At 33.3% G+C, this 12,569-nt stretch overlaps 1 protein-coding gene across 1 annotated transcript in view; it reads right to left on the bottom strand.

Moving 5' to 3' along the window:
* Positions 1-2,148: 2,148 nt before the first annotated feature.
* The window catches only part of LOC133197760 (N-terminal EF-hand calcium-binding protein 1-like), a 252,915-nt gene continuing 242,494 nt past the window's right edge, over positions 2,149-12,569 (bottom strand). The window contains exons 4-13 of the mRNA XM_061333963.1: positions 10,183-10,291; positions 9,429-9,552; positions 8,481-8,617; positions 8,233-8,351; positions 7,164-7,237; positions 6,985-7,038; positions 6,691-6,800; positions 5,954-6,031; positions 4,863-4,942; positions 2,149-4,625 (exon numbers count right to left, since the gene is read on the bottom strand). Of these exons, the coding sequence (XP_061189947.1) occupies positions 4,603-4,625; positions 4,863-4,942; positions 5,954-6,031; positions 6,691-6,800; positions 6,985-7,038; positions 7,164-7,237; positions 8,233-8,351; positions 8,481-8,617; positions 9,429-9,552; positions 10,183-10,291 (908 nt within the window). The 3' untranslated portion in view covers positions 2,149-4,602. The remainder of the gene's footprint in view (positions 4,626-4,862; positions 4,943-5,953; positions 6,032-6,690; positions 6,801-6,984; positions 7,039-7,163; positions 7,238-8,232; positions 8,352-8,480; positions 8,618-9,428; positions 9,553-10,182; positions 10,292-12,569) is intronic.

Raw genomic sequence — 12,569 nt, 5'->3', positions numbered from 1 at the left:
TTAGGATGGCGTCAGAAACTCCAAACGCTCAGAAGCATAGCCAGACATAAAGGGGGAGGGGGTTAGATTAACCTTTCAAGATAATCAAATGGTTTCAAAGAAACTAATTAAATGAATTTATTGTGTTACAGTCTTACTATAAAGGCCTGCGATTTTTTCCAAATAAGGTAAATATTGTAGGATGGGATGTACTTTGAAATAATATGTACTAGGTCATTATTATTGGGATAGCAGCGATACTTAGTCTTGGTCATACTTCCACTCACAGAATATACGGATTGATCAGTACAATTACATATTATGATGTGGTCTACATGCAGTGTAGGATCAAGGATTCTTGAAAAGGGGCCCCCGACCAGTTTGGGGATGGGGTAGGGGCCTAGGGGTCACGTCCCCAAAAATGATTTATTAAATCTTATGTACATTTTTGGACACCTTTGAGTCGATTTTCACAGATAAATGTGTAGCAGTGTTACAATAATTTTTGGAAAAGTTTTTTTGGGGGGTGGGGTGGGGGAGGACAATTATACTGTATACAGAGTTATTTTCGCCCTTTCACACTTGCAAACGATTTTTCACCGTTTTAAATTCGGCCAGTCACAGTTCTGTTTAAGAAGTTATACTGTCTTCATTGAATTCGCCCCGTCTTAAATTCACCTACTTGTTTCCAGGACGAAAGGTGTGAAAATAAACCTGAGGAGAAAATTTCCCTGTATACAGTTGTCCATACAGAATTAACACCTTTTAAAATTTTTAATGGGAACCAGATTTTCATAGTTGGTTTTCAGCATTTTCCCCCCTAAACGCTTCCAGATATTGAGCTGATTTCTGGTATGCGAGTCTACCTTAACGAGTTATATATCAAGTTTGCATTTTGTTCCGCTTCAATGATTTTTTTCCTGGAATTATGGCCTTTTTAATTTTTAAGGGGAACCAGATTACACTTGACGGTAGGGGACTACTATTGCTAATGCAATACTCCCAGAATGTTTGTTCCATTTGTATTAAACAAAACATATAACTGAAAATCGATTTAAAGAATTTTGTAACTTTTGTACTCTACAGATCAAGTTCCGTTGAAATCATCATATAAAAACAGCGAGAAAACAAACAATCCTGATCAGCCAGCTCACTCATGTACATGTGATCAGACTAGTATCATGAATGACGTCTGTGTACTGATATTCTTAGGTGCACACATATTCCCCACCTCCAGTCATTAAAAACTTCATTGTCCTAATGACAAATGTAGAGTGTTAGCAGACTGATCAGATCTCCCTGACACATTAGACAGATGTTGTATTGTGATTTTTTTCAGTGTCACGTTGAACCGACATGTAGTGTTGTGATTTTTTCAGTGTCACGTTGAACCGCATGTAGTGTTGCGATTTTTTCAGTGTCACGTTGAACTGCATGTAGTGTTGTGATTTTTCAGTATGACATGTTGAAGTGACATGAGGTGTTGTGACTTTTTTAGTTCAGGTTGAACCGACATGTATTGGTGTGATTTTTCAGTGTCAGGTTGAACTGATGTTACGTGGAGGTGTGACTTTTCAGTGTCAGGTTGAACTGACATGTAGTGGTGTGACTTTTTAGTTCAGGTTGAACTGACATTATATGATGGTGTGATTTCAGTGTTAGGATGAACTGACATGTGTTAGTGTGATTTTTCAGTATCAGGTTGAACTGACACTTGGTTGTTTGATTTTTCAGTGTCAGGTTGAATTGACATTATGTGGTTGTGTGATTTTTCAGTACCAGGTTGAACTGGCATGTGGTAGTGTGACTTTTCAGTATCAGGTTGAACTGACATTATGTGGTGGTGTTACTTTTCAGTGTCAAGTTGAACTGACATTTGGTTGTTTGATTTTTCAGTGTCAGATTGAACTGACATTATGTGGTGGTGTGACTTTTCAGTGTCAAGTTGAACTGGCATGTGGTAGTGTGACTTTTCAGTATCAGGTTGAATTGACATTATGTGGTGGTGTGACTTTTCAGTGTCAAGTTGAACTGACATTTGGTTGTTTGATTTTTCAGCATCAGGTTGAATTGTTTTGTCATGACCTCTTCTTTGTTATTTTCTTTGCCTTCATCTCTTCATTTAGTGAAATCTTATCACCAAGATTAAATTGTTCACAGAACAGTACATAAGTCATCAACGTACATGTATTCTTAATTCCAATAATCTATAAATTTAACAATTGTACATATAAATGCATGCATAACATATACAAGACCTGTATCTCTGTAAAACCTAGAAATCCTTGTTCATTTAATTTCTGATACATATTCAGAATGCTAGAAAAATATTAAAAGGTTTGTAGCAATAGCTTGGCATATAAATAATAATTACCTCATGAAACTTTGAATTATGCATTAAATATTAGTACATATACTGTATGTAATAACATTAACAAAAGTAAAAAAAAAAAAAAAAAACATATCAAGTACATTTGGTACATGTACAAACACGGGAATTAACTACACATATTGATCTCCCTTTCGTCACACAGCAGAGTAGATTTAGGAACCCTTCACAGAATCGCTTTTTTGTAGGGATGGCAACGAATATTCGAACATTCGAATATTCATTCGATGAGTTGATATTCGAATATGAAATTAAGATTCGAATATTCGGTGTTTTTCAGATTTCATAAAAAGAAGTACTGTGATTAATAAATTTTGATTAGAACAGTGCTGGAATTATAATGTTTTATGTATAATACAAAACGTACTTTCATAGTTTTTATTAGTTAGATACGATCGGATCTAGAATCGAGGACAACAAATGAAATCTAAAATTGTCTAAAAGACGTGAAGAGTATACTTATCAAAATAAAATTAATTGACCATTGAATGAATGTCCGATAGAATTAATCTGTAATTAATATTGCAAAGGGCTCAATTTCAGAATAAATGTGTAAATTACTTGATTATCTCGGGTTGTATATAATCCTGAATTTTATATTGATTATCGGGAAATTAGTAAATTACCTAAGAAAATTGTCTATGGAAATATTTGTTTACATTGTATCAAAGATTATATAATCATGTCTCTTATCAGGTAGATAATTGTAATTAATTACACGTATTGAAATCTGAACAGTATACCATTACAACTATCTTGTCTTTTGTAAGATGACTGGTTCCTTAGGTAGGGTTACTATAAATAAACGTTTCATTTGGTAAAAATATAATTTTCTACATTTAAATCAATTATTTATTTCAAACATTGACAAATATCAAATGGAATTTCTTATTGTACACCTACAAAAGTCTTCATACAATTTTACTTCCAATATAAGTATAACTACGCTAAACCTTTCATGAGAAAGTTCACTACTATATGACGCATATCTAAAATAAAACAGGTTTTATTTATTTTATCGAATATTCGAATATATTCGAATACTTTCATTGAATATTCGAATTTGAATTGTTGACTAAATTGACATCCCTACTTTTTTGTATACATAATTCATTTACTCCCTATTTGACTTCACGTTATCCTGATGTATTTGCTTTCTGCATGTAATTCATAACTATGTTTTACTTTGAGAAACTAAAACTTAAAAAAAAAAAAAAAGAAGAAAAAATTGATTCTTCATTTTTGTTCACTATTGTGGCCAATTTAAATATGCCTTTGAAACACATATTTAAGATTTATAGAATGTTTTAAATACCATCTTAAAATTTGTTGTAGAGACATACTGATATGTATCTCTTGACTAAGCAACTATTCCTGGCCCAAGACCATGAACTGAGAACAGACTTAAGTCAAAATTTCAAATCAATATAACTTTTGAAATAATTTTGATAATAAAACACAATTTGGCGTATGTTTAAATTTTAATATTATTGAAATCTGTAAATTTTTTTTAGCCCATATGTAAAGTGAAACCCAAGACATTCAAAATCGAAATTTTTACTTAAGTCTGTTTTCAGTTTATGGTCTTGAGGCCTGGCTCAGGGGCCATGAAACTTAGATGAACTTAGATGAGCTCACTTTTGATCTCAGTCTCACCTTTTCTATTAATAATTCCTTTGGTAAAAGTGAGACTGAGATCAAAAGTAAGCTCGTCTAAGTTTTATGGCCCTGGAGCCTGGATCTTAATATCAGCTATATAAGGAATATTCCTGGATCTTAATATCAGCTATATAAGGAATCAAAATAAGAATCCTAAATACAAAGACCAGACAACAGGGAAAACACTATTATTTTATAAAACCATCCACTACTTTTAAGTATTCCAGGTTTGATATACTATAATTAAATCGTTTCATTCTGTAGAAACACCTGACCATAAATCATCTGATTGCTTAAGATGACACAGGGGATACTGAATGTGACCTATATATAATTAATACATGTACATGATTTATACATCAGTAAACACATACAACTCTCTACAAAATTAAGACTAACAATAAACAAAAAGGTCATATAAAATACAACAAAGTACTGTGCACAGCAGAGATAAATTAAAAGTTGGATAAAAGAACTGGCATTATTAAAAGTCTGTCAGTATGGTAGAACACAGGCATACACCCTGATACTTTTTAGTGAGTTGTCTTCTGAAATGTTCCCTCTAGTAGAACTCTTTATTGCTTCAACCACCAGGTTTCTGAAATCACAAAGAATTGCATGTATTTACATGATTTAATAGCTACATCAAAATGAACAAAAAAGTACGATAACTCAATAACTGTAGGAAAAATCACTATGTATTTGTATGTACTCATCAGTGCATTATATGGCTGAAGTAAATCTGTACATTTTAACCCTGCTAATAATAAAGATTCATTTGTTAAAATATTTTTACTGATTGATGAACAGTTAATGAGCTATTTTGTTGTCATACTTGGGAAGGTGATTGAGGACAATGAGACGTCCGATGTTAGACCTGGGAACACTGAATCAAAGGACTTCTTCTCCCGATATCTAAAATACAAAGTGGAGCAGGGTATGTAAACAAAGTTTTAAGCAAATTTTGTGGTAATTTAAGAGTTACCAATGTTTATTTTATCTCTCCTATAGTTCCTTTTCTTCCTGTTTTCTTAGATTTTATGATAAAGCTATACACAACATCTTTCTCAGAGATTGGAGATGGCTCAAATAGGCCTGTTATCCTTCTTATCCCAACTGGTACACATGTGTATGTATTTACCATGTATATATTGAATAAAAATGGCTTCAATTAAATACTCTTAACATAACAACTACTGACAAGTCAACATGTAACATATCATCTACTGACAACACATAACATCAAATACTGACATGTAACATATCATCTATTGACAGCATGAAACATATCATCTACTGACAGCATGAAACATCATCTACTGACAACATGTAACATATCATCTACTGACAACATGTAACATATCATCTACTGATAGCATGTAACATATCAAATACTGACATGTAACATAACATCTACTGATAAAATGATACATATCATCTACTAACAACATGTAACATACCATCCACTGACAACATGTAACATATCTACTGATAACATGATACATATCATCTACTGACAACACGTAACATGTAACATATCTACTGACAACATGTAACATATCATCTAATGACAACATGTAACATATCATCTACTGACAATATGTAACATATCTACTGATAACATGTAACATATCTACTGACATGTTACATATCATCTACTGACAACATGTAACATATCTCCTACTGACATGTAACATATCATCTACTGACAACATGTAAGATATCTACTGACAACACATAACATATCATCTACTGACAACATGTAACATATCATCTACTGATAACATGTAACATATCATCTACTGATAACATGTAACATATCATCTACTGACAACATGTAACATATGATCTACTGACAACATGTAACATATCATCTACTGATAACATGTAACATATCATCTGATGTTCCTCTGAGTCAACACTTACTGTTTCTCTGTATTTTCCGATTCCCAGATTTCATACAGTGTAAAGACACCAGTATCTTTGAAGAATCTCACACTAATACTACAACAATAAATAGCATGTATTTGTTTTTACTTTGACATCTACCAAAAATGAATTTATTTTAAATGAACACACAGATATTTAATTTGCATCTCACAATTCCGAAATTCTCAAAAAAAACTTTATATGGATTTTATAAGTTCATCTTATGTTCAACCCAACTCACAAATGTGAATGGTCTGTCTGATGTCTGATGACAGGACATATTTTAGATTTGATCGATGATCAAATACCCCTGTTGCTTTGTTTCAAGCTAATTTCTGACTTACTTAGCTGTCCTCTAGTGAGTTGTTTTCTGGAGTTAATTTCTGACTTTCTTTAGTGCCCCTAGTGAGTTGTTTGTTTCAAGCTAATTTCTGACTTACTTGAGTGCCCCTAGTGAGTTGTTTGTTTCTGAGTTAATTTCTGACTTACTTGAGTGCCCCTAGTGAGTTGTTTGTTTCTGAGTTAATTTCTGACTTACTTGAGTGCCCCTAGTGAGTTGTTTGTTTCTGAGTTAATTTCTGGCTTACTTGAGTGCCCCTAGTGAGTTGTTTGTTTCTGAGTTAATTTCTTGCTTACTTGAGTGCCCCTAGTGAGTTGTTTGTTTCTGAGTTAATTTCTGGCTTACTTGAGGTCCCCTAGCGAGTTTTTTGTTTCTGACTTAATTTTGGACATACTTGAGTGCTCCAGGAGCATTGTTTGTGTCCTCCACATACTGACGGAGAGCCACACGGAAATCCTCTTCCTTCCCCTTGATCACCTCCATACCCCTCTGCTGAAGGATGTACTATAGAACAAACAGTGAGGTCAGAACAGAATTTAATTCAATTAATCTTAAAACATTCAATGCATATCTTGAAATCTGTAATGATCAATTCTGTCAAGTACATATTTGTTAGCATCCCCAGTACAGTTTGTCATGGAAACAAAACATTTCCCTTTCCCTATAGATGACAATGATAGAATACTACCTGATCTTCCTCTGTGGCATTCATGTCTTCATCAACAAATCCTTTAAAGTTAACCTACAAGAAAAATGACTTAATGAAGGGAAAACTGTTATATCACAATTGCTTATTATCTCATATCAATTAATTCACAGTCTTGCTTTAAAATACATTTCAAATTTCATTTCTCTAAAGTGTCTTACCCCGTGTTCCAATCTTTCAATCAGATTTGCCAATCTGTCCACTTGTGCTGTAAGTGCTAAAGGATTGATGGAACCTGAAGTAAGGAAACAATCTATCAAAAACAAACACTGCTGTACCATATTCAAAAACAAACTGACAGGACTTATAAGGGAAACCATGTGACCTTTGACCTTTTGCTATAAAGATCATCATTGTTGTTCTGCTTACAAGTACCACAGCAAAACCTACATACAGTTGAACATCAGTATCGAGAATATCATGGATATGTCAAAGTACCACAGCAAAACCTACATACAGCTGAACATCAGTATCGAGAATATCATGGATATGTCAAAGTACCACAGCAAAACCTACATACAGCTGAACATCAGTATCGAGAATATCATGGATATGTCAAAGTACCACAGCAAAACCTACATACAGCTGAACATCAGTATCGAGAATATCATGGATATGTCAAAGTACCACAGCAAAACCTACATACAGCTGAACATCAGTATCGAGAATATCATGGATATGTCAAAGTACCACAGCAAAACCTACATACAGTTGAACATCAGTATCGAGAATATCATGGATATGTCAAAGTACCACAGCAAAACCTACATACAGTTGAACATCAGTATCGAGAATATCATGGATATGTCAAAGTACCACAGCAAAACCTACATACAGCTGAACATCAGTATCGAAAACTTGGATACCATGGACATGTCAATGTGAGTTGGAAGTCTCTACCACCTTTTCTTTATGTATTTTAACCTTAATATCTCCAACTCTGATATCTCCAAGTTTTTTCTCAGTCCTATTGTGTTTGACCTATCAAAGTTTGACTGTATATTTTAAGGATACATGTATATAATGTTTACCCACTATTAAGCCAGGAGTTTAGAAGATATTTGCAAAAAACATGTTGGTTTATCAAACAAATGACTATTCTAAACAGAAGTGAAATTTTGAAATTTGCTCCTCTTCTATCGAGGGGAGAATGAAATGGTTAATACTGTAAAATAAAATCCACCAGTGAAAATATTTCTTTTAGACAAAAGAGATTTTTAAAATTCCTACCTTCTGAAGGGATTGAGGTCTGACTACTGATCTGGTGTTTGGTGCGACGACCGACTCGGCCTGGTATTACATCAGGCTTCGGCAAGACATCACGAGGCTCAATGGGTTTGATGTCAGTGCTGGTAAAAAAAAATATCATTACACAATACAAGAGCAGTTGCTTTCTTTTGAACGAAAAAGGATATATGAAATAATTCTTCCACAGATGACTTTTTTTCTCCTGTATTTTTATGAAAACAGATACATACTTTTCTGCTCTAGCTTCCTCATCCATGTGGTCTGAAGCTGACTCTAGAGGGCGCTGTAGGGCAGTCAGCTGACCAATACACTCACGCATTAGGAAGCGGGTGATAAACTTGTCAGTTCTGTTCTTCTCAGGATAAGTCTGAAACCACATAAACACAGCAATATTTTCCAGGCAGATATATAGAATATAAGAGTTATCTTCATGTTGTGCATAAAAACACACTTTTTACAGATATTTCTTGAGTGACATGCACACAATGTACTGCAGTTCTGAGGGTTGATCCAATAGCAATTCTTTAATAATTATAAGTGAAAATTATATTCAAAATTTTACATACCAATGTATACATGTAATATGTATTTTGATTTTTTGCCTTAAAATTTCATTCAGATACATATATTAAAATATTCAATATTAAAATAAACACAACATTAGGTCCCATCTATTGCTGCACAGCAAGAATGTTCCAATGTCTTTACGTTTTTCAGCAGCCCTCATTTTAGTTCTAGGAAAAATCTACTAAATCTCTCACAAATATGTTTTATTTCATGTACACTCCCAATTTGTGCTGGAGGGTCTTAATTTGACTATTTCATGAAAAATGATTTGACATATTGAATTTGCATATTCATTTCACTGAGTTAACATTGGCTTTAAGAGGAAGTGACATCAAAGACTTATCTCATCCTCCGGGCACATTCTTTTTTTAATATTTTAAAATTATTTTACATAACTGTAAATGTTGTTGATGTTCTTATAGCCATTGTAACATTACTCCTGGATCAACTTTCTTATTTCTACAATTTTCATAAGTCAATGGTAAAAGAAGTGCCTAATTAGCCAAATATCCAACATGTATAAATAAATTTTCCATTAAACATTATCATAGAATGCATTCTTTGTCAATAAGTTTTGATTTACGTGGGACAGAATTAGACGCATGATTTACCTTGGCTGTGGACTGTAGTACATTGGTAACTTTGTGGTTCAGGTCCTCCATTAAAGAATAGATCTCCTTCATTTCTCCCAGGTGGTTGCTGAAGTACTCACACAACTCCCCAGTGTCAATGTTACTAAAAATAAACATACAGCTATCAATGTTACTAAAAATAAACATCCCAACTTTACTGTGTCAATGTTACTAATAATAAATATCACAGCTTTACTGTGTCAATTTTACTAAAAATACAAACACAGATATATCAAATACATGTACCATGTATATGTCAAAGTGAGTTACAAGTCCCACAGCTCTATGTTAATGTATTTTAACCTCGATATCTCGAAACATCACATATCTCAACTGAAAGTTTTTTATAGGTTCCTATCAGGTTTGAGATAATAAGATTTGACTGTATTTAACACATTTCTGAAAACATGGAAATTTACATGTGGGAGTAATTTCACTAAACTTGCTATAATTCAGTGTACCATGCCTTTGTATGTACTTCATTCGGAATTAACGATACCTTATCCTGCTATGGTGGAAATAACACCCATTCATCAGTTTTTGCTTCTAATTTGCATATTTAACAACATGTATAAATAATCACATTAACAGTACATGTACATGTATTTACTGATTTTTATTCATTAGCCATTTAGGCTCTTAAAAACTCTAATCTGAAAGAAAAAAATAACAAAAAGAAAACAAAACAGAGCAAAAACAATATTCTATCATAAGTATTTAAATTTGGACTAACTTGGTGTTGTGTGTGTCAATGTCATTGAATAACTTTTCCATTTCTTCTTTTCCAATGACTCCATCAGCAAAAAACTGAACAAACTCCTCCCAAGATATTGCCCCATCATCTGCAAATTACATCAATTCAATTCATTCTCACATTGTGTAAAACAACATAGAGAAAATACAACAACAATATAAAACAAAATACATGATGCAAGAGTGTACAGTTTACATTAATAACCTGGAAGGGTAACTCTCTTATTAACTATATTGATGTATAAATTTACAAAGATTATTGATGATGGATACCTTTTTACATGAAAATAAATTTGAAAACTTAAAAGCACTTGGTCGACATATACGTTGATAGTAGATACAATTTTCTGAGATCAAACATTAACCAACTCCTCCCAAGATACTGTCCTATTATCAGTAAATTATCCCAAGACATTGCCCCATCATCTGTAAATTACATCACTGATCAAAAATAAACAAACTCCTCCCAAGATATCGTCCCATCATCTATAAATTACATTATTGTTCAAAAATAAACTCCTCCCAAAATATTGTCCCATCATCTGTAAATTACATCAAAACTAAACAAACTCCCCCCAAAATATTGCCCCATCATCTGTAAATTACATCAAAACTAGAACAACCCTCCCAAAATATTGCTCCCATCATCTGTAAATTACATCAAAACTAGAACAACCCTCCCAAAATATTGTCCCATCATCTGTAAATTACATCAAAACTAAACAAACTCCCCCCAAAATATTGCCCCATCATCTGTAAATTACATCAAAACTAGAACAACCCTCCCAAAATATTGTCCCATCATCTGTAAATTACATCAAAACTAGAACAACCCTCCCAAAATATTGCCCCATCATCTGTAAATTACATCAAAACTAAACAAACTCCTCCCAAAATATTGCCCCATCATCTGTAAATTACATCAAAACTAGAACAACCCTCCCAAAATATTGTCCCATCACCTGTAAATTACATCAAAACTAAACAAACTCCCCCCAAAATATTGCCCCATCATCTGTAAATAACATCAAAACCAAAACAATCCTCCCAAAATATTGCCCCATCATCTGTAAATTACATCAAAACTAGAACAACCCTCCCAAAATATTGCTCCCATCATCTGTAAATTACATCAAAACTAGAACAACCCTCCCAAAATATTGTCCCATCATCTGTAAATTACATCAAAACTAGAACAACCCTCCCAAAATATTGCCCCATCATCTGTAAATTACATCAAAACTAAACAAACTCCTCCCAAAATATTGCCCCATCATCTGTAAATTACATCAAAACTAGAACAACCCTCCCAAAATATTGTCCCATCATCTGTAAATTACATCAAAACTAAACAAACTCCCCCCAAAATATTGCCCCATCATCTGTAAATTACATCAAAACTAAACAAACTCCCCCCAAAATATTGCCCCATCATCTGTAAATACAGTGCAGGAAACTAATTTTGTTACAGCATCGATGCTGATTTGAATGCTTCCTTTGCTTGCTGATTTGAATGCTTCCTTTGCTTGCTGATTTAATGCTAGTAATCCTTATCCTGATGCTGTTTTATAATTAGGTCAATGCTACCGGAAGTAGCATCATGCTACCGGAAGTAGATAATGAATTTCAGCATTGCCGTTTAAAGCAATAAAAGTACCTTTTACAATTATTTGATCATAATATCTCACTATGTATCAATAATGTGAATACTTTAACCAATATTTTTTTTTTCATTTTTAATTTTTTACTGAATTAAAACTCATTGATTTTCTGATACTAGTAGGATAATGCTGATTTTATGTAGGTCAATGCTGGTTTTATCCTTTGCTTGCTGATGCTGATCCTGGTAATGCTGTTTTTTAAAATGCTGATGCTGATGCTAGCTCGATCCTGATGCTACTAATGCTTATGCTGATGCTGGTTTATGTAACAAAATTAGTTCCCTGCACTGTAACATCAAAACCAAAACAATCCTCCCAAAATATTGCCCCATCATCTGTAAATTACATCAAAACTAAACAAACTCCCCCCAAAATATTGCTCCCGTCATCTGTAAATAACATCAAAACTAAACAAACACCTCCCAAAATATTGCTCCCGTCATCTATAAATAACATCAAAACTAAACAAACTCCTCCCAAAATATTGCTCCCGTCATCTGTAAATAACATCAAAAATAAACAAACACCTCCCAAAATATTGCTCCCGTCATCTATAAATAACATCAAAACTAAACAAACTCCTCCCAAAATATTGCTCCCGTCATCTGTAAATAACATCAAAAATAAACAAACACCTCCCAAGACACTGCCCTATTCAATTACCTGTAAAAATGTGGAAAATAATTTCTGTTTTATCGACAAGCTA

The sequence above is a fragment of the Saccostrea echinata genome, unplaced genomic scaffold (genome assembly GCF_033153115.1).
Source record: "Saccostrea echinata isolate AGI-Se365-2 ecotype Australia unplaced genomic scaffold, CSIRO_AGI_Sech_v1 ptg000030l, whole genome shotgun sequence".
Classification (NCBI taxonomy): domain Eukaryota; kingdom Metazoa; phylum Mollusca; class Bivalvia; order Ostreida; family Ostreidae; genus Saccostrea; species Saccostrea echinata.
Note: the sequence above shows the minus strand (reverse complement) of the source record. Positions and strands in the feature narration are given on the sequence as shown.